The 24172-nt window shown below is 36.6% G+C and overlaps 1 protein-coding gene across 2 annotated transcripts in view; it reads left to right on the top strand.

Moving 5' to 3' along the window:
* LOC149421338 (uncharacterized) overlaps window positions 1-24172 on the top strand; it is an 83985-nt gene that overhangs the window by 42044 nt on the left and 17769 nt on the right. The window contains exon 1 of one of the 2 annotated variants that reach the window (XM_089635959.1): window positions 14086-14461. The exons of the other annotated variant lie outside the window; for it this stretch is intronic. Within the exon in view, the coding sequence (XP_089492085.1) occupies window positions 14381-14461 (81 nt within the window). The 5' untranslated portion in view covers window positions 14086-14380. Of the gene's footprint in view, window positions 1-14085; window positions 14462-24172 lie in introns of those variants that run through there. 2 annotated transcript variants of the gene reach the window in all.

The following is a 24172-nucleotide window of genomic DNA, read 5'->3' on the forward strand; positions in this document are numbered from 1 at the left end:
CGCTCTTTCGTACACACTAAATAATAATAGTTAAAAATGAGACGAATGGTGCCGTGCCATTTCGTTGTGATTGTAAAAGCGCGCCAACGTAGGTACGTACGTACATTATTCAACGAAACTCGAACAAAATATTGCCAGACGGGTTTTCAAACTTTGACAAAGGATAAAACATTGGTGACATGTGGTGAAAATATGAATAATAATTTTTTTATTAAAAAAAAATGTTACCGGACAGCAAAGTGCCCATAACATTTTTTACTCCAAATGTGCTAAGGAATAGTTGGTTAAAGTTTGTCGGGTACGTGCCGATACACCCTGTATATATATTTTTTTGTTGAAGAGCATTACGATTTGTCCCTTAATAATGTTTGTTTGCACCATTAATATTATTTTCCACCCCTCGATTCAAATACAGCAGTCATACCAGAATTAATTTGTAAAAAAACTCTCCCATGACAAATTGACTTCAGAAAAACATTCAGTCATTTTTGTTTTCCTAAAAAAGTACTTTTCAGAAGAGTCGTGAATGTTTTACCTAAAAATATATTGTATGTTTTATTCACGAAACCCAACGATCCGGTCGATGGAAATAATACTGTAGTCTCTCATCGTAATGACAAAATAAATTCCACACAATGTAACTGGATTGTTCACCCCCTCGATAAAGCCACACAATAACTGCGATACACGGTGCGAGGGGGAGAGATGGGTTCTTCCTTATGGACGTTTTACACGATGCGTTTTCATACTGATCCCCCCATATGGAAACTATATCTAAACCCATAAGAATATTCTTTGCGTTGCACTTTACACGATCATTATTTCCATACTTACGATTTCATGTAGAGTTGCCATTAGAGAAGAAATAAAATTTAAATTCGTTACTAAATCGTCAAAAAATGGCAATACCTCGAACACTGTCATATATAATAATTAAATTAACGTCATCTATGAACGCGTAGATTATACGAACGTTGCGTTTACTCTTAAAACGGTTCGGGAAAGTGGTGGGTGCTCTCGACTTTTCAGTTTCCATACGGATCGTCTTTGCTTATGAATTCGGGATGAAAAAAAATTAGGCTTTCTGTGTTGGTACCGATTTTCGTAACTATACGTAACTTAACTATATTTCGTTGTTATTTACTATGTTTCGTTTACCCTTACGTGTTCTTGTCTAAGACAGTTTGTTCACGGAAACTGCACAACAAAAGCATCGTGTAAAACTCCCGTTAGTGTCTGTACACGAGAGACACTACCTCCCTTAATGCCTCATGCAGCCAGTGGCGGAGTGGTAGGAGTGGCGGAGCAGAGCACCCCGCGGGCTGGCCTGGAGGAGGGAGGGGACGGAGAACGCAACAGATTTTGAATGTGCGATAAAAGCATCATTGTAGGGCACTTGAGAGTCCTCCATTATGGGCACCCTTTCTGCTCTGCGCCCGAGGCTACGACAAGATACACCTAGTAGGAAAAAGCTTTTCCGCCTAATGAGATTTGCTCCATTTTCACGCGCCTCATTTTTTAAAAGTTTATTTTAAATTCCCCCTGTGTATATTATACATATACCTTAAAACCGAGATGAGTTTTTTTTACTTCTGTCAGCGTGATGCTGACTAAGCCCTTATTCAATAAATTGAATATGATGCCGACAATCAAATCTAATAATAATATTTATCATCTCAGAGTCACCAGTAAGTAATAATTTGATTGTATAGATTACCAGTCTAATACATGAATTCCAATGTAATCTGGTAACACGGAGCATTCCCATAATTGTTTCCCATTGAGGTGGAATTATGTTTGACCCTCGTCTCTGTCGCCTTGATAGATTGGTCCTTTGGTATCGGAGCAATCTCTTTATGTTCTTATTAGGTTCATAAAATACTGATTGCTTGATAGAGAGCCAATTACAGTCGCATTCCCGCCGCCTTTAATGCGTCAAGAGAGTAAACTTACTCGACGTGTGAACTGCGCAACAGCGGGCCTATAATACCCTTACATGTACATTCTACACTTAGTGTAGGGGTGGCATCAACTAATAAAACTGAAAGCTGAACTCTAACCCCGGGGCTTAGGCATGCCGTGTGAAGCTACACCGGGATCCGGGATAGCCTGTTATAGCGTCTTAACCGATCGTGAATTAATTAGGCGCTAAGCGAGCGCCCAGCAACCGAGATCCTGTCTCTTTACATCTCTTATGCACACAACGAGTAAGCCTCTTAACAGCCTCGTTCTCATCCAAAGCGTTTATGAAATTAATCTTCTTCCCCACTAAGCACCGATAAGACATTATAGCTCATGATTCATTATTAGTACACTCAGAAGACCTACAAAACCACATTATTAAATGAGTCAATGGCATCGTGTCTCATCAGCGCTGATAGTCTGATTCACCGTACATTTTATGCTATTTTAGTGCCCGCCAATGCGCTGAACAATAAGTTATGTTTCGCGATTGAAATTTTCGCACTCGTCGCTACCATATTTTATCTGAGCACAAAGCGACTGAATAATGTTGAATATTTTTATGGTGTCACCGGCGGCTGAATAACAATGTGCTATTCTCTCGCCATCGGCGGCTTCCGGCGTTTTCCGATTGCCAATGCCATACTACTTTCATTGCTTACACAAATCACTTATTTAGGAGATTAATATTTACTGCGGGGAATAATATCGTGATACATCATTGTCATCAGCATCATGATGACACAACGCGTGTACCCGAAGTCGCTTGTTTTTATGTGACACAATTGATTTGTCATATGCTTTTGGTACAAATCATATTCAAACAATCGTAAATGAACATGAACATCAACGTACAATCATCAACCTCAATACAACATCTTACTAGCAAGGATAACTCCTTGCTGAGTTGTAACTGTAACTCCGAAGTACTTTCACGTTTCGTGGGTGCAATCTGTCTAGTAAATTTGCATTGCTAATTCCATTTCGCTTTATAATATTGAAGAATGTCATCACGATGTTCTTCTTCTTACTCGGTGACATCAGCTCTGCTCTATTTGAGATTAACTTACGAAATATTACTTTATCCGCCGCATACCTTCACGTTTTGCCCCGAGGATTAAAACAAAGCTGGGGTTCAACGTCAAAGCAATCACATTCCTAAAAATGTCACCGCTGTTTCTTTTATCGGCTTTTGTATAAAGACTATAAAGGGTTGATTAAAAACGGATTATTTTGTATCCCTTGTCGATATAATAACGCATACATTAATGGCACATATTTTACACCCCGTTGCACAAATCGTTCGATAAGTCGCGGATATCTGCCGCCTGTCGCGTGGCCGATAAATAAAAAGCGAATGGGATATATCCTCATAAATAATTCAATGTATGCAAAGCGGCATCCGAGCAATGTCATCTTGCCTGCAGATTAGCATGGAGTGCCTCCACCAATATTCGATAGTTTATAAACATGAGGTGCGCTGGGTTGTATGTTGTATGTTGCGGTGCGTACTGCACAGAGCGCGAAGCCTTTACGTCTAGACCGCTTGTGCCTAATATTGCCCAGTGCCACGGGGCAACTCCTTTAGCCGGACGATTAATCGCTCATTTTAAACTGATGGATAACATCATTTAATACACATTAAAATAACTTTATCGATGTGTTATACACGAAGCGGACGCTATCACGGAAAGGTTTTATGGAACAGGCTGTATACAGGACGGGTGGTGCTTGATGCGAATTATGAGCGTTCGAAAATAAGAAGATTACTGAAGAAACGGAAATATGTAAATACAATTGCTAGAGGTTGCGCCCTAGTAAAAAAACATTAATAAGCGTAAGCGACTGTTGTGAAAATACGACTTCTTTAAAATACGACTTATTTAAAATAAAGTAAAAACTCTCTATATCCATAACATTAAAAGAAACACTTGCTTTCTCACCGTACCGAGCATGTTAAATAGCTAATACATAATCAAAAGGTGTGTTTTTAACAATTTCGAGTGTTCTAGGTAAGTATGTCATAATGTCGGTATAAAATCGGAATCCGGTTTAAGGAAGTAATAGAAGATACATATCAAGTAAAATATAATATAATATAAGAAAATATAATATAAGATCAAGGAAAGAACGCCATGTCAATTCAGAACTATTACGAAGATGTTAAAGATAACTAAAATAATGACCCACCATTATCCACTGTTCGTTTATAACAAATCAAACAAAATAATTTACTAATTAGCCAGTCGTTTTTTTTTTTAAATATTTTTATTCTAGATAAAAGAAAATTACATTTTTCACTTATTTAACTAGAAATTTTAGATGGTTGAATTATTTAATTATGTTTCAATTTTAGACGATTGAACTTCTCACTTTTTTAACTGTTGTGCCATTTTCCTTATTGTCGTTTTTAGTTCACTCTAAAAATGATCAATATTTTGCTTTCATTGTTTTTATTCTCAGTGCCTCCACTCCGGACAATCAATAACACATTATTATCACTTGATGAGTTCTTTCATTAACGATGCTATCGACCTCTTTTTTCTAAACAAATTAACTGTAGAGATAGAGATAGTTAATGAATTACTCCGATGATCACAGCTCAAATAGCCACACCGACAAAGTATTTAAATTGCCTTTCAAATTGCATTCTCCCATTGTCTGAAGTCCGGTCTTGTTGTTTAATAAAGTCGTTTACCGAATCAATTTTATTCCCTGTCGGTGAAAAGACTTTCATTCGTGTTTTATTGTGGTCGACCCCATTGTGTCTAATTGAATGATTCACCATATATTATTATTGTCCCCGTTCGTAAATCTGTTTACTGCGAGACTCCGTTTAAACAGATGGGAGACGCTCTTGAAAAATAGGCCTATTTATAATTTATACTATTCACGAACACTTAAAACTACACGTCAACAACCTTAAATCTATTATTTACGTATACGTTTGTAGTTGTCTGTCTATTATCTTCTATCTGTTTAATAGTCGTAGTCATAAAAGTCATGACAATTCATTTGTTATAGTTTTATCATAAAGAGGGAGAAAGAACTTGATATAGCAAATATTATTCGGAACAGGTATTCAGTCGAACCAGTATGTAGGTAGGTAGGTAGGTATATCGTATATCCCCCTCACTGTTCATCGGTAAAATGTATTGTATTTTCCCTATACTAGATAAACTCTTTCCGCATATGATACCTAATCATCGAACCAACCATCAGCGCCATTTTAAATTTCTGACATTTTAATGGTACTTGCTAAACGCCGATTCTCGATCTGTTTCAGCTTTTTGTCATATTTTGATCATGACAAAAGTTGAAAAGGGTCGAGATTAGGTATTTAACGCTAAAATCAAAAATTCAAAGAGACGCTTATCTTGATGGTCATCAAGTTATCATATATGACACCAAGATGTGAGAGCTTGAAACACCTCGACCTTAGTTGTACGTTGCACGAATAATACTGGCGTTAAACACAATTACATGGAATAAATGATAATTTAAAATAATGTGTATAATTTCCTCTTATTGCACCCGCCTCTATCTACCCTTATTCGCGGGTAATAAATAAATCACTAGCCCATTCGTGCAAGGGCTCTCGGCCCTTGAATTTCATTTGATGATTCCTGTACGAACGATTCAAATGCTAATAATAATAAGAGTTAAAATGTATTGCGGGATGGAGGAGTATCGGGGTTTTCTGTCCGGCCACCCCTCGGCTAGCTGTCGGACGGGGTGGTAGGGGGTGGGTCGGTACACCTCCCCCCCCACATGCAAATCCCGCCTGAGTCATCGTACTTCCCGGTGACTAACTCGCCAGGGGGCTCGAATTGCTGGAAACCGACCGTTATTATCCCTGCTACTTACGTTTTATCCGGAATCGTTTTAAAGTCGTAGGTTCAATGTTGTGGGTTTATTGTCAGTATGAACCGTATAATTATATATACTAAACAAGATCAAAACATGCGATAAAAATGATACCTAAAAATCAGATCTATTCTATATTCTTCATTTTTGCCATGGCAAGAAAGTGTTTTATGACTTGACTTATATTCTTCATGATTTGATTATAGCGCTAAACTTCCTTATATCTCGTTCAACTTGTAGCACGGAACTTTGTTGTGACGAGGTGAGAGTTACTTTTATTGTATTTCATTGGGTGATATCTAGTTTATAGTAATTTGAATATTGAAATTAAACTGTGAATTAGGGTTAAGTAACCCAGCAGTTTCAAGGTATTCATTGTAAGAAATAAAACAAGATTGGAGACAGAACAAATATTATTTAATAACCATGAACCTATAAACCATTGAACCCAACTAAACTACTTTTCAAAATAATTCCGGATTTTATTTGCAACCTCTCTTTCCTTTCCATTCATATTCCACGAGAAAGAGGGAGAGTTTACAACGGTGCTATCAGCGTTACGCCTGCTCCCTTAGTACCTAATGCCTTTAAGCCAGGGAATCTTCCCATTCCCTGGCGATACACGCGCGGTACACGCCATTACGACTCGACTAATTGCGCCCTATTGCGTTTTATTGCCGTTCTCCTCGAATTGAACGACTCAACTACTTCAACATGATCTTGATGATTATGTAAAATTATTCATGGAATTGTTCACTTTTTTAACATTGTTTATCAACACTACCCACGTAGGTACTATCCCATTTAAGAGTATATGGGTCACGGTACTACTTCTATTTTGGTTGTTAGAACATTATGTTAAACTTATTCGATTAAGGAAAATTAGAAGAACCTCAAAAGGGGGTATAATTTATTAAGGACATTATAACACTTATTTGTTTTATTAATTGATTAATGGGTCCTCGATTTTAGTTACTCGAGTCAGCGAAAGGAGTAAGATGAAACGCGTTAATGATTATTTAATTAGTTTAATGAGTGCAATAACAATTATTTTTGTTTAGGGAGATGGAATCCTGCACCATAATTAGTTTTTAAATAGATTTAACGACTTGAGGCAGTAAACCAAAGAGCAGAAAGATCGCTTTGGGTTTGGGTATTGTTTTTAGGAAATTGAAAAAATAAGCGTTGGCTTTTGGTTATTTATAATATAGTTATGTCCGTTTATACAGTTACCTAAATGTTTATGAGTATGTTAGGTAAAAGTACAAGTAAATAGTGTTTGATATTAATCTATATCTTACAAATCAGATTTGATAATCCCGCCCAATGACAATGTGCATGGTAGTTTTGTGGGCGGCAGTGGCACCTGGCGGCGAGGCGAGACACTGCCGCCCCCCGCCCGCTCTGGTCCCGGACGGTTGGCATGGCAACGCGCCGAGTCTGCCGCTATCGATCTCTCCTCCGCTCCTCTCGCGAGTCGAGACCGGCAACTGACTCGGGCCGACCCGCGACCGGGCGACCTCGCGCAAAGGGGTGGAACGCCTGCACCGACAGCGAAGGGATGCATACGACTTGTGCGGACGTTTCCCCGACAGCCTGCTCGGGAATGAAAATGAACCACGTGGCCGGGCGCGCGAATAATATTCCTTCCGTCTTCCGTGTACGCCCGGCGCTGTACACGCGGTCGCCCCCGAAGGAATATCAACTTTTTTTCGTATTGTCCCGTACCCGCGTGTACATTCAGCTATCGGTTGCGACTAGAATCTGGCGCTTCCCCCCTTTAGGTCCCTATATGGTAGCATTATTTTTTTATCAATCAATCAAATAATTAGATTGACTTCGTGCATCAATGTTTCAAATTATGGATATTATATATTTTTTCTTAGATGATATCGGTACTGAATTGTAAATTACATACATAGTATCAGCTATAACTGGTGTGTTGCGTGGATTGTGTTAATTCTTACTTGGAATTGTAGATAGTGCATTTGATAAGACTATCACTTGAATTTATGAGAAAGTAGTGGGTGCGGTTTTCCCTCCACACGATTCTAATAATTTGTACCCACTTCGAAGTTCCCCATTTTCAAATATTTACTATACACTTGAAATTCCCTCTTCACACCTTAATATACGCTTTGAAATCCCCGAAATCCTTGTTAATAATACCTTCTACATACTTTAAATCACACGTTAAAAGTGAGTACGTATCACGCAGTGAAAATCTCCGAATCACACTTAAAACATAAAATACCTACCGCGCTCTTGAAATTCCCGAATCACACTTTAACAATTACATACCTAGCGCACTCTCGAAATTCCCGAATCACACTTTAACAATTAAATACCTAGCGCACTCTTGAAATTCCCGAATCACACTTTAACAATTAAATACCTAGCGCACTCTCGAAATTCCCGAATCACACTTTAACAATTAAATACCTAGTGCACTCTTGAAATTCCCGAATCACACTTTAACAATTAAATACCTAGCGCACTCTTGAAATTCCCGAATCACAACTTGAAAGTTATGTACATATGTACAACATCCTTGAAATTTTCTATTCACGTGGCGATAAAAATACATTATTTTGTTATCCTCCTAATCCTCGAATCACATGTTTGTGTAAAACCTTCCACGTACTCCCTATTCACATGGTTATAAAAATGCATTCTCGAATCACGTGGTCATAATAATAGTAATCCTTTTCAAATCCTCGGGGATTATAAGAAAGTAAAACATCCGTATTAAATTGCACTGTTTGCCGGCATTTGGAATTGTTGGCGAGAATGTAGAGGAATAATAGCCGGGAAACGAGAAACATTGTTTGTGGGCTTTCGATTGTTTATAACAGAAAAGGGGAGCGGGGGAGGCTCGTCTCGACGTAATTCAGGGCTTATTTTAGATATTCTCGGAAGGGAAACTGGTTTGTATTTCGTAAATACGTTCGAGACCCAAAACATACACAACACATGGATTGTGATGGAAGGAAATAATATATTTATATTATGTTTTGGCGCTTTATATAATTTATCAAACTAATGTAAGGAGCTGTTGGTGCTTGTTCTTCATTCTTTCAAGCAGGGTTCCACGTGAAAAGCGTTTTTGTCCAAATGTAATAATTTACAAAAAATATATTTTAATGATTATTCTATTACGTAAGTAGTTCAAGAAATGTGTACTAATAAAATTCAAATTGTTCATAAAAAAAAATTCCCGCCACCGACTGAGTTTTGCATATATCTAGGGCGGCGCGTTTGATTATCGACGAAATTTAAATTTACATAATCGTAAAATAATAGTGGATGTTTTCAAATATAACATAATATATTTGAAGGCCTCCGTGGTTGAGGAGTAATGCTCTCACCTACTAAACTGGAGGTCGTCGTTTCAAATCCCGGCGTGTGCAAGTAAATTTACCTCAATCAATTTGTGTTTTTTCACATTAGTTAGGTAGTTAATTCTTTAAAAATAATATGTATTCGCGGCACATTCTAGAGTGGAAGATGCTCAGTATCGCCCTGGTTAAAAACCACCATTCAGATTTGTAACTTTACTTGAAATGACTTTAGTCGTATTTGGTGACCAGATCTGCCCACTATCTTCAGCCTCACAGCGTAACCCAATTGCGAATGCAATAGTCTCACTGGCTCTAATATTTACACAAATACACAATGTTAAAAGATTTGGAATTGTGATACACGGGCACCCGCCTGTTTGATATTAGTACAGTTGTATTAGTATGTCTGACATATCTTATATCTCCCAATTTCAGGAAATTGAAGGGGCTAGAGGGGTTGTTATTATTAATTCAATAAAATGATGGATATAGACAGTAAAATATATTTTTGAACATTTTTCTGTCTTTTTTTATATTGAGCTTTATTGAAAAAATAGCAATGCTGATTCAGTTTCTATCCGAGTTTCTCACCTTTTTGTGTCGGCATGGAGATCGTAATATTGAAATATCCTGTCACTATTGGCATTCATTATCTGTGTCGTCCGCCGGAGGGCGCTGCGTACACGAATATCAGTAAACCAATACGACATTCATTTGCCAATAAATAATAATCATGAAATATTCCTAGATGCTCGATTCAAGTACGACGCCATTTCAAATTGAACTGTAAATGGGTATCTATTGCCATCAGATTATTAAACGGTCTCGTATCAATCTCACGAAGTACCGCGATTATTATTCATCATTATTGTCAAAACTTTGTTTTTCTTGTATTTTTTTGAACTGGAAAGTTATCTAAAAACATTTTTTGAACACTAGTATTTTTTTTGAAGTGAAACTTCTTTATTTAAATGTTTTGACATGCGTGTTCATTTAATGAATTATATTATTTCAGTTGAATGTAGCTATAACTTTGTGGTTATACGTTATAATTGGTAAACGTAACGTACGTCATTCATAACGTACGTGTTCATTGTATCGGTGATTCAACCCAGTATTGTATTTGTATGCCTCAATTGAAAGAATTAAGTTTTTATACGGATAAAACTATTTATTCTTAATGCATATGTACGGGCGCAAACAAATAATTCGTCTTTATGTTTTAAAGCATATCTTTGTTTACTCTATGAAACAATGTTACCACAATATTTTTACTAACGTCGACCGGTTTAGGAACGACCGTTCCTTCCCCACAGCTAATATAATAATAAACTAACATAATATAACAAAATTATTATGGAGGAGCATAATATATTAGGTGTTGAAGTGGGGGTGGAGGCGTGACTAGAGATTAGTGAAGGGTGGGTTGTACAGTGGTTTAAGACAAAGTAATATTGTTTCATTTAATTATATCACTCATATAGATTATGAAGTGAAGTATGAGCTTGCTACAGTTGAGATTGTGTTGACTTCTTTGATTTTTATTATTATACTTATATTATTTCAATTATTGTTTCTGTAATATAATTTATACAAATAAATAAAATCAATTTTATTGCATTTACGCAATCGTCAACATAAACAATAACAATGAATACAAATAATAATAATAATGGCATTATGGAAAATATTTTTATAAGCCGTCTTTAATTGGTAATACATACATAGTTGGTCGCAATAATAATATCCCGGAATGAATGTTTTTGTTGACAGGTTAAAGAGTGTGATTAAATAGCAATAATAAATGATATTTAATGTCAATAATAAATAGTTATTTTTTATCAAAGTTAGTAAAATAAATTACATTCACCGCTTGAATATTATGACCTACGATAGGTCATCATTGAAACCGTTCACTTTGTTATTTTTTTCGTGTAAAAAATATGCGGTTTAAATCTTTTGGTCGATATAATATTTATTTTCTGCAGTTTTTTACTACTTTTATAGCCACCAACTGATAATGAATTGAGAGAAAATGGAAAAAAAGTCCAAGAAAAAATAACAACGAAATGCTCAAATAAAAAAAAGTTTTTTTCCTTTCTCTATTTGATATAGATTCACAAGTTTTCCACTTTATTACAATGCAAGTAAAGGTAATATCGTTTTAGCATATTACCCAAGTACCTATGTTGATCTATTATGTAAGTAGTTTAGTTTTTAATAAGAAAATGAAAAATAATTATATAAAAATATAGAAACAATACACAACACAACATAATCATTCATATTAGGTATATTAGTGACACAAAATGTTGGCGTAGTTAAAATAAGGACGGTAGTACCCTCGGATGTAACATAATTAAATCATATTTAACGCGTTTGTATAACTGTTATAACTGGCAACTGATGCAATCCGATGTTTTGTTGATGAATAAATCATTTATTTTATTGCATATTTCACACGATGTGTCGGTATTACTCTTCCACCCACCCTAACAAGATAACAACTTTCCGAAAGTTTCCTTTTTTTAAATAGCCCGTCTTCAACTGTGTGTGGTTCCTAATTTGTTAATTTGGTAAATATGGCTTCGTGCTAAAGGTAAACATCGGAAGTTTCAAAACTTTGGAACATTCCTCGCGCATTCAGGCAGACACCCCTTTGTTATACTTCGAAATATTTAATAATGGCACGTAACGCAACAACACCCTGCGCAAAGTTTCCCAACAACTTGCGGCCCCTTAATCAAGTGCGCCGTTTAGTGGGAAATTTCGTCTCGGCTATAAATAATTCCGCAAGCGAATACTTTTTTTAAATCTAATGCCTTTTAAATGAGCGCCAACTGGACGCTGCATGCATTCTGTCTTGGGCGACGTACATTATCTTCTATCCCACGGTAATCCAATTATATGACATGAGCCTTGCGGCCGGGAGAAAGTTGGCTTCTCGCTGTTCGCTGGAACCCCGCCAAAGTCCAACTCAGCCACGACGATTAATAAAGGGCCGCGAGTCCTTCCCCCCGTACATCCATTTACGTATATTTTTATCCTCTGACTAAATGGCTGAATTAGTCTGATTTATGTTCCTTTACAAACAAACCTAAAAGAAGTACCGCTGAACAACAATGACGACTGAACCTCTTACAACGCTTTGGTCCTGCACCTGAGCGCTCCTTTTGTAACTTGTAAATTGTAACCTCTTTTTATGTTACAAATACGTACAGTTTTTGAGAAATTATTGGGGAGTGGTTACAACGAAACTATCAGCGGTGCGCCTGTATTGCGTTTCAGACTGGTATCCGTGATCGATAAAGAACTATAAGCATTGTGTATTTACTGCAGTTCGTGCACTTTATAGATTTCCACAACAAAGACCGGCTGTTTCGAAATATCATTGACTGTACCCATCGTTTGCACTTGTTAATAAACGAAGGCAACTTCGCTAGTTTTATGTCGTCTTCGTGTTTGTAACAATATTACGTGAACTGATAAGCCATGTCTATTTATGAATAGTTTTGCCGATTAAAACGCAATAATGTGGTTGTTTTCAGCAAAAGAATCGTGATTTATTTAAATGTATTAATTATGTTTATGTAAATATAACCTACTACGTGCTTTTAACGAGCTATTGAACTGCACAATTAAATGACATAAATGACTATCAATAATATTCATAAAATAAACACATTACTGTTTAACATGGATCGTAATAATACCTATTTAAAACTGCGACATAATTTGAGAGAATTCTCGGTGGAATGTACGTAGAATTAAACTGCAGTGCAAATATGGCTTCTATTTTACTTGGAAATACATAGATAGAAGTACGAGTACATCGAATGTTAGCATTCTAGTACAACGTGCATAATGACATGCATGTATTCTTATTACGTCTACTTTTACCGAACAGCTTTCTGTCGAGTAAATTGAACAAGATGAATCGCTCACGAGCCATCTGAACTTTAACTGTTCGCTGTCTATTATTAGCAGCGCTCTTTTGGTGTATTTATTCGCGAGATCCCCCTTGTCGGATGATTCATATTGGCCAGGAGAGATTTCGCAATGTTTATTGGGAGTTTGGGAGGGAAGAGAGAGAGGAGAGAGGTAGTGGCTTTACCGAATGATGAGTCGCCGTGCAATTCTCTAGGAGCGAGCTTTCGGGGGCGTTTGATACAGGTTTCTCTCTGACCGTAGGTGTAGGTGGAATTGCAGACCGTTGCAGTGATTCACTCTCCGTGGGCGGTATCTGCCCGTTCATTGTACCTAGTCCCTATAGCATCTCGCCTTTCCATGATTCGAACACTTTGTTATTTAGTGAAACATTTCTCATTATAATTAATTGATATTTCTCTAAGCGCCTTTGTCCATTATTGGAACAGATTGATAATTGCGTTTACTTGTCCACGAGTGTCTCTCGTGCTCGGTTCATAGGTTAAGATTTGATAGAAGGTAGTCTAAATACAAGTATTATTATTGACAGCATTTTTTGTGTCGATTGAGCGACGCAATATATTGGGCTTTGCTTAGTAGAGTGGAATGACGCAGTTAGTTCAGCACCGTGTCTAGGTGTGTGTAAGAGTGAAATGTAGAATGTTTGGGATTCTGGAAGAACGTGCCGCGGTGTTCTTGAATGTATTTTCTCCCGTCACGGACATTAGTCACGGGCACATGAAGCTATTTCCACCGGCACTCGAACTGCAGACGCCAGCACCGCGGTTTACCTAATGAGTTGCCACGGGAGAGTGACCTAATTACCTAGATCTTCCTTGTCGCTTGTTTGCCATTGTGGATCTAGTGTCACCTACCAAAGGGAACAAGGTACGTGGTGCAGAGTGCGCCGTGTGGAAGTGTGAACACGAACAGCGAGTGCGAGCGAGTGTTGGTGCGGCTGGTCGGGTTGGTTGAAAGCTGGGCAGTGCCCCCAGGTTATCGGCGGTGCGCGCCGGCCAAGTTAGCGAAGTTCGCGCAGTCGCCGTGCGGTCGAATGAACTCTGAGCGAAGTGCATTCGCAGTTTGATTGTTTCCGCCAGCCGCGGTAATTTTTACTCGCCATCCGTCTCTCTACTTAACCGTGTCCAAGTCCCGCCACCCTCGCGCGCAGTGACTGCCCCGGCTTGCTTTTTATAACAACAACAAAAAATCAGACTCTAGTCGCTAACTAGACGAGCAAAGTATCCCATTGCACCGCGAGCTTTTACCGTCTTCGCTTCATCATGTTCGGCTGGATTAAGAACAACTTGAGCTATTACTATTATGGGCCGCCGAAAGTTCAACCGGCGGAGGCACAACAACAAGTGAGATGATATTTATTCTTTGTATTACCTATTGTTTGTTTTAACATCATTCATTACTTAACTAATTATTCACTACTCTACTTTTACATTTACGAAATTCCCAATATTTGTGTATTTTTATTTAAATATTTGCCATTCAGTATTGCCCTTCGTGTACCGATTTTTTCATACTTTAAATAAAAAATATCTGCATATCTGTAGATAAGATACGATAACAACCAAACTAAATCCTTGTTTAAAATTGCAGGAATTTTATAATATTTTTTGAAGATAAGCATATATTTTACCCAAAATACTTAATACGTAATTTTCGCTGTTGGTATTGAATATTTATTATTTTTATAAACGCACCGAATAATTTATAATAACGTGATATTGACTATGACATAGTTGCGGACCATGCGTCAATGTCAACCCTCTCCCCTAGTGTATCGCCAACAGCGCACCCTCCCCACGGAACACAGAGCCCTTGCAGGGACAGAAACAGGGGCAGGGGGGGTGACTGTTGTCTTACGACCATATTGCGCACTAAATTCTACTTTGTGGCTTATTATTTTTGTGTCGTGTGATGCGAGTAGGTTTGTATTATTTTAGGGGATTTTTTTACAATATACAATATGTTTCGCTTAAATTTTTTTTTTTAAATACTTTATTGCATTAATTGAATTAAATTCTCTGCAATACTCGTATTACTGGTAGAGAATATAATGCGGAAACAAAGCGACGTTATAATATTGTACCTACACTATCTCTATAAACCCATGTTCAGCGCAAGTTCACACGCGTGATCACCACATGTTATCTGACCTCTTATAGTAACATAGTAAAGCCACACCAAGCTTTGTTATTATTTTAATACTAGCGCGCAGATCCGTAAAAATCACGGGATATTGTAATATCAATTTTGAAAAGACATTATAATTATCTGTTAAAATATTATATTGTAGTGGAAGTACCTACTTTATCGCTTGTCTAAATTATTCTTCACACAAGCAATTCAAATTTCTAAAATAACCTTATTATGATATTATTGAACCAGATTTCACATTTCACTGGACAGGCAACCACGCACAGGCGACCGAAATTATTTTACAGATTTGATGACATTTATCACGATTTTTTAAAAATTTAAGATTTGATTCAAGCTTTTGTTCCTTTTTTTGCTTAATTAGGTTCATTAGCCCGCTTGAATTATTAATCCCACCGTACTATTAAATATAATAAGCATTCAATTCCTACAATATCCAGAATTTAGTGATAAGCGCCCTCACCAGCCGCCATCTGTCGGTCTGGGCGTGGAGCTCCTCGGTCTTCGAGGGGCTAGATACCCACTAGTCCTCCCTCTCAACTTGCCAACGAGGGACTGGGAGCCGCTAGCCCCGCTATAGTTAGGTACCCGCTGTCTGACTTACGACTATGGCAAGACCCTCATGTTTTAAGCATAATATAATATTGAATCCAATGTGCCAATTATAGGTTGTTTTACCGTCACTCTTTTATTCCTTTTACGTATTAGGTAGTAATAACAATTATGCGCTTTCAATAAGGCTCAATAAAAATTGTTCCGTTGTGCATAGGATTGCCATGATTTAATTATTTTTATTTATTTATTAGTAGCTACTTTTGTTGTACCTAAATACGTTAAGTGCTTCCATGGTGAGCTATTTACGAATCTCTACCACCAAACTTTACTTGTTAAGTCCTCAGTCCTCTGTTGTAATATTGCTATGTAGTTTTGTTAGATCTGCTTTCTTTGCTGCTATCTGTCTTTCGTAGAACATTGTTAACGACTCACACGAAAAAATTGATTTCATCAGTAAAGATTACATCGATTACCTCTTAACAAAAACGCTTCGAGGGGGACTAAACGTTCATACATTCTTGAAAGGCGTATATTAATTATTCTCCTTTTTTGCTTTATTTGGGGTAAAGTTTCGGAATTCTCGAATGAATCAATTTTTTTTTAAATGCCCTTACACTTCGTCCGGGTGTTTACACATTTGTGCTAAAATGGTAACATCAACAAAAATATTGAATGAAAAGTATGAGTGGCACGACCGAGTGGCTTGGCGGTCCATCCTCTAAGTCTACTTCTCAAGGGAAACTGCGCGATGCTTATTTAGTTAATAATTTATATTTTACTAAACAAAAATACGTACTTGTTATTAAATGAAAAAAACAATTTATTTATTTTTTATTCACCAATCGGTTTCGCTTGGCGAGCTTCATCAGGGTAAGAATTTGAAACTGTTAAAAACCTCTAAAAGTTTTAATTTTCACCCCGATGAAGCTTGAGGCAAACGAAACTGATCGGTGAATAAATTTAATTTTTTTAAAAATAAAATAATGATGATAGGGGCTTACTCAATTAATTTATAAATTAACTCCTGGTAGAGTTTATTTCTACATATAAATCTGGTCCATAACTGCAATTAGCATTCATCAATTCGCCCTTGCGTGGCTGTAAAAGGCGTGGGCCGGCTCTTGTAGACTACAGACAGCCGTGAGACGGCGTGAACTTGAGATTTCTGCTTTCAATTGAGAAATTGTCCCAGAGCGCGACATTTTAATTTGTCTCATCGCTTTGTTCCCCCCGATTCAATTAAACAATCGTGTCGTGCCTTGTGTCTTCTGTTAGTTACTTCCACAAGTTCCATTCCTTATTCCCTCTGACTCCGCTCTCTGGCTTTCCTCGGGCGGGAATAGAATGTAAATGTTATTTTAAACCGCCATATTGGAGGTCAATGTTACTCTTCCGAAGCTATCTTTCCCCTCACCGCTCCGCCATGCGCCATCAGTCCGCTGAGCATCTGCTGCAAACATGGAGGAAAAATTAATAATACTAAAGCTCTGTCTACACGCTCAATCTTACTTGCATAAAGTCCAATTAGTCTAAAGCGCAAGTAAGCATGTATTTTATGGCAAAACGGAATACCGCGCAAACGAATATACTAACGAATTACTTGTTATTTTTGTTCGCAATCGATTTGGCACAGACTAATTGCGCATGCAAGTCGCTGCGTGACGGACCTTAAAGACCAAAAACTGGAAATTACCAAAACTTGTTTTTGAGTAAACGCAATTACTTCCTTCATTCTAAAATAAGTTTTTTTTAAAAATATTTAGCAAAGTAGTGTTTCTTACGTCAAATTGCAATTAACTAATAAGTGGATTTTAAATCACATACTAGCTTTTTTGACTGTTAACGATTCAACAAAAAAATCACATTTCTCACAACTTTTAACTTAAAACAATTAATGGGACAGTGGAATATTGGTAAGTGAAAGGTAAAGATTTAGTAGTACCCCCTAACCCCACGTAAATATTATATTTGATTTGTTTTGGTAGCCCTCTGTCGTTAGCAGACAAATTCGGTGGTCGTGGCTTCGATCATATCACTTGCCATATATGACCTTTCGCAAAACATGGCGCTTCGGCTTCTTTTGAAGTTGTCGATTTTCTTGCTTGCTTAAATTAGCCAAATGTTATTCAGGATTCTTTTGAAAGTTTGATACTGAATTTACTGAAACGTGACGTCCGTGCTGGCGCTAAAGGCAGTGATGCCATGCCGCGAAAAAGAAAATCGGTGGATGATAGTTGTAACATTTGGTAGATTGGTGACAAATATCGGTAGGTCGTCAAAGTTGTGTCTTTCTCCAAATATGCCGATTTTAACTGAATTCGGCAGATGTAAAAAAAATTACGGTTGATTTTTACAAATTTTCATCACTGGCTAAAGGCATGCTGCTGAAATATGGGCTGTACACGACGTTCATTAGAAAGAGAGGTTCTAAGTTCCAGCGGAGATTAAGTGGCAGGACCACAAACAAAGTTTCGCCTAATATCTCTCTGAATTAATTAAAACAGCGGCGCCTGACGGACGTGCTTCAACTTTCTGTGTGTACTATTAATAAATTAAATTTAAAAATAGAAATGCGCGTACATTGCAGATAATTCCTGGTCGAAAGACATCGCGTATAAAATATTAGAAATAAACAGAGATGTGCTTTATTTCAAATAAATCCATTTCAAATGGAAATGCAAAATGGGTATTTTCCATTTTGCATTTAAATGCTTTTTTGCAACATTCTTCCTACTATCTCCATTCATTTTTTTTTCATAAGCCCCAAATATCAGTCGGTCCTCAACCTCGCTATGAGAGATAATTTCCATTTGTCAAGTTGCTCCCTGGTAGGAGCCCTGGCAATTGAGTGATACCATTACAAAAAATACTGAACATGGGGCCATGACGCTGTAATATTAAATGTTAGATAGCAGTTTCTATGTTTTTACGTTGGCAACATTAGTCCCGCGCAAATTTTTTTGTGGTTTCATAATCTGTAGTCGTGGTGTTTTTGGATTTACTATCATGTAATATGTTTGTTCTACATTGATGTTCATTATTAAATGACAAAATTGTTTAAAACTTGTATAATTATTTTAATTGTTTGACCTGAGAAACCATTTTGCATTTTCAATGCATTTTGAAAATAGGTATTTTGCATTTGAAATGCTTTTCTAAAAACCATTTTGCATTTTCAAATGGAAAAGTTTTGACCCATTTCCATTTTGCATTTCAAATGGTTTTGGGTACCCATTTTGCACATCTCTGGAAATAAAAAAAAAACATGAACAGTCGGTCGTCCTCCTTTGGACGTGTTCGGTGACCAGATCTGAATAGCCAGGTACTTCCCCACCTTCCTCTTCCCATCTATTTCCCCTCCCCACTACCTTCTGCCTCACAACATTCCCCAATTGGGGATGCCACAGTCTCACTGGCTCCAGACGGTTGAGAGCAGATGGGACTCTTGTGAACTCAAACTATTGTTTGTTTCATATTTGGATTTTTTTCCTCTACAGTTTGTTTCCCTATTTATTATCGTTTAAGTATGCATTTATGTAAATTGTATAAATTGAACATAATCGCCTTAAACTGCCATTTAACGTAATTACGAACTGTACAGTAATTATCTCATTAGCGAGTTAATCGATCAATAAAACTTTAATTATTATCTCACGTTATCAATCTCCGCCTCGGAAGCTTTAGGATCGTTTTTAAATCGTATTAATTATCCACCAACTAAACAGTGTATATCAGGACGGACTCGACGGACTATTTATGAGCGCATTTGGTATAAAAACTGTGACATAAAAACTTTATTTCTTTAAATGTCGCCACTGTCACGCCGAATCTACGTTTTTTGTTGGAAGACAATGTTTATATTTTTCTCTCCAAATAAGCTCAGGAATTGCTGGCCAAGGTAATCAAAAAATCTGATCAGTGACAAAAAAAAACATAAAAATATAGGTTATGTTACATTAGTTTGGTTTGGTTTGGTATGGTTGGGTTAGGTTTGTTGTTTGTTTTTCCCTTCTCTTCAGTTTTCTGTCTTGTTATCTGTTTAAATTCTCCCGAGTACGTCCTGATACGTCCTGTGTAAGTTATGACAGTGACAAAACAAAACATGAAAAAATAGTTCAAGTTTTTTTGTTTAATTAAATGAAAGAATACCTTCTATTACTTTGTTTAATCCACTATAATAATAATAATAATAATAATAAATTCTTTATTCCAGGATGTGGGGAGGTTAGTGTAATCCCACACATCCCATAGAGGATATAAGTACAAATAATATTTACATAAAGTAAAATAAATAAAAAGAGATTAAAAAAAAAATTAAAAATTAAATAGAAAATGAAATTAAGTTAAAGCATGTATATGTGTTTTCTTATTCAGGGTAAGTTAGTTAGATTAGTTTAGTTGAGTTGGGTTTAGTTTAGTTGCAGTTAGCTTTGTTTGTTTTTTGTTTGTTCCTTTTCTTCGTTGTGTTTTGTCATCTTTTTAAAAACTCGGGTACGTCCTGATACATTCTGTATACGTGATGTTATTGTGGCGGTCTATTATGAAGTTAGTTTGCTAGTTGAGTAAATTGACATTCGGTACATCAAACTATCTCCCATGGACACTGGTTCGAGCGTGTGAATTGTAAGCGGCCTCTAAACGCCCCCCTTTGTAATATTATAACTGACGATTCATCGCCCGTATGTAATGTCGTGGTGTCCATCCCATTGTCCATCGAACAGTGTTCGGACCAACTTTCGAGACAAATCTGCAATCGGGTCCAAGCAAAACCTCCTTAAGTTTTGGTCCACAACACTGCCTACGAAAAATATTTTAATTCACCTTTGAGGTATCCCGAGTGTAAAACAGGGTTGGCCACAGACAGACAGACAGAGTTATCAAGGATTTTTTTTTCTATGCGAATTTGCTTTGTTGTTAAGTGATTGTTAAGCTCCAGAGCTCATAGTGAAAATGACATTACGGGGTGATAATTGCTAAGCACAGAATTTCATGACGCCAGAGTTCACGGTTGTACAGTTTTTTCTCAGTTTTAGTTAAATCTCAGAGAATACATTATAATCTGAATTTAGTTTTTTCTGCTTCATAGAATCAGATTTATGTTTAAATGTTTCTTTAAAAAAATAGTTTTCATTTTTCTCTTATCCATTTCGCATTCATTTTAGAAAAGTTCTAACAATCGCCCCTCAAGACTTGTTTTCAAAAGTCAGGCAAAAACTGTTCTGCAAAAATGACCAGCACCTGTGTAGCTACCATGAAAAACATATTTCTTTGTAACTCTGCTTTTGGCGTTCGGGCGTTATAAGTAGGTAAAATAACAACTTGCGAAGTTCCTTCTCAAGGATTTATGTTAATTATTAATTATAAATACCAATTCGCATTCGTTTGGCTTTAATGTTTTTTACAAATTTAATTTAATTTTAACACTCATTTGGTGTGAATGTCGGCTGTTACAATTCACAATTGTGGAAGAAATAATTTGCAGAATAATTTAGCTAAAATTCATATCGCGAGAGGCTCAATACTTAATAATAGTGCTTATTGTCTTGAATATGGGACCTCCCATCTCTTCTTGACTCTCCTTAAGAATCAGGATCGTTGTACACCGATGTGGGAGTGGTAATTGAACAATATGTACAGATAGAGGTGTCTACTGCACCCATGTTGTTGTTAATCGGCATTCTTACCACAACTCATAACCTCAGAACTCAAGAAATCACATATCTCATTCTCATTACTCACACGTCTTAACCCTTTCATTGTGCCGAGTTAGTTGATGGTGGATCGTCCCGCCCCGCGCTCGAGTGATTGACACACTTCAAAGAACCTGGAGATAATATATGGTCCTGTCGCTGAGAGCTCCACTGCAAACTCTCTTTCTGTCAAGTGCGTTGTTAATGAGAAAGAGGGAGAGGTCGCAAAGCAACGGTGCTATCAGCGGTATCCCTTTAGGAAGCAGGCGAAAGCTGTCGGTCCTTGGTTCCCCTAACAAATAATAATATACTCGCGTGAGGGCCCGATAGAGCGCATTCCTTGTTTGGGACCCGCTAAGGAAATCACGTGAGGGAATGCGACTCGCGTGGCAAGATTACAAATTATTATTAACGTCGGAATTCAGACAAATACTTAGGCTGCTTTTTGGCGGCGGCGACAGAAACGCCACCTTTTAAAGACATCAAGGATAAAATCAACCAATAAAAATGTCACCAACTAAATAATAAACGTTGTTTTTTTTAATCTACTTTATTCAGCGTAAATCACTTTTTATCACAAAACTTTATAATTAACAAAATATCATCTTCCCTAATTCTACAATACGTATTCTACAATGTGTTTTATTTTTTTGCTTTAATTTTCAAATACTGTTTTATACGGGGTGATAGACGTAGGTACTTGACTCAATTTGTGATTTCCTGACATTTTTTGGAGTAAAAATGTTAATTAATTTTGGTTTCCGATGACTTTATGATTTTTTTTTCAATATTATTTCTTCAAAAAAAAACAAAAAATATTTTTTCCACTGGTCATTCAGCTGAGTAACCGCCCAAGCCCTTACCATGACTCTAACTCTAACTGTCCTATTTACCTACTGATTTTTTAATGTTTTATGTAGAAAATCAAAAAAATAACCAAAAGGAGACTAAAATGGAATTTTTTGTGTCCAAATAATATCAGGAATCACTGTATAAAGTATGTCCAAGTATGCCCCTTAACACCCAGTGTAGATGCACCCCGCTTAAAAATATGAGGATTTACATGAGAATATGATCCAACTTTCTTCGTCTTCTTCTTTTTATACTTTCGTCATATCCCGAAATATTTAAGTTTATTCATGAGACTATTATTATTTAATTAGATTAAATTTTCGGGATAAATTATGAGAAAACTACGAATAAATACTTCAAAGCAACGTATATTTATAGAATGCCTATTTTTGTATAATGTGTTCACCTGTAAACAATAAATAAACTGTAGGAGATACTTACCCCAGTGTATCGCTGGTCCAGCTCAGCGAATCTGATTATTTAGTGTTATTTGAATTTTGAAATAAATATTAAAAAAAAATAGAATACCTGAATTTCCCGCTACTATTTTCAATAGTATTTTTTGTGAATATCGTTACGCTTTACCCCCTTTTTCAGTGGCTGTCAACCAGTTGAGTTTACTTTGAAAAGACTCCGTGTAGGTCTAGGCGCCTTGTTTACAATTTGAGAAGCACGTGCGTTGCGGCCGAGTGGATAGTGGATAGCCCTCCATCGCGTGTTACGCGCTTTCCATCACATTACGCGTCCGGTCGTAAATAAAACCAATTGAAGGTTAGCTTTTTTGACTTGTCATTTCTCGATGATTATAATCACTATCAGCCTCTTCTCCGTCGAGGTGAGGACCATCGTGAGGTTGCGACCAGATCATTAATCTTTTAGTTCTTACCTTCCTACGTCTGCTCTTCTGATACTCGTAAATCAATAAGTAATAATTAATGTTAGGTCTTGAATGGGAATATGGTTGATAAATACGTTTCCCTAACCACCATTGTTAGTTGAATTATTTTGAATATGTAACGTCGAGTTCGAGTGTTTCGTTTTTTGGACCAATTTCTGACATTTCCCATACATTCTGATGGCAGCATGCGAGCGAAGGTAGCGCTCCTAGCGGCTCGAGTTGAATGCCTTGGTTTGCTTTCTTACATTTGGATTTTATATGAAGTATATTCCTTATTTTACGTAAATAAATTATAGAAATTAAAATAAAAAAATAGATAACCTACGTTCTACTTTACTGCTTTTTTGCTCAAACATAATTCATATTAAAGCGGCTATCAACTCTGTCTTTGATGGTTTAGAAAGGTAATAAAATACTTACATAATTGTAAAAAATATATATATTTGCTATGATTTAACGAACTCATATTTTAGTTAAATATTATATTTCACTGACTGTTATTATAAACCTGTCAACGTTTTTAGGCATCAGGTAATTATTAAGCCCGTAAACTGCACACACCGAACCACCTACTTTTGGGGGACATTTCTATATTTTGTTTTAATCAATATTGATCAAAAAGCAAATTAGAAAGCGCAAAACACCGCCATCAAGAATGAAATAAATTCATATTACTGCCAATTTACCCATTTATTTGATACTATCTGACGTGTACCCGGCGTTGATCGACTTTTTTCTACTTTCTGTATATATATAAACATTCCGAAAGAAATTCTCTAAATGATAGTACATACAATTCCGTAGTAATTCATTTTGATGTATCTCATTAAGTAAAGCCAGCGGTCAGCAATGTACCCGAAAAAAAAGTATAAATATAAATACAAAATAATAACTTCATCGTACACAGA

Source organism: Hesperophylax consimilis, chromosome 9 (assembly GCF_061612785.1).
Source record: "Hesperophylax consimilis isolate HC1 chromosome 9, BYU_Hcon_1.0, whole genome shotgun sequence".
In the NCBI taxonomy this organism is placed as follows: Eukaryota; Metazoa; Arthropoda; class Insecta; order Trichoptera; family Limnephilidae; genus Hesperophylax; species Hesperophylax consimilis.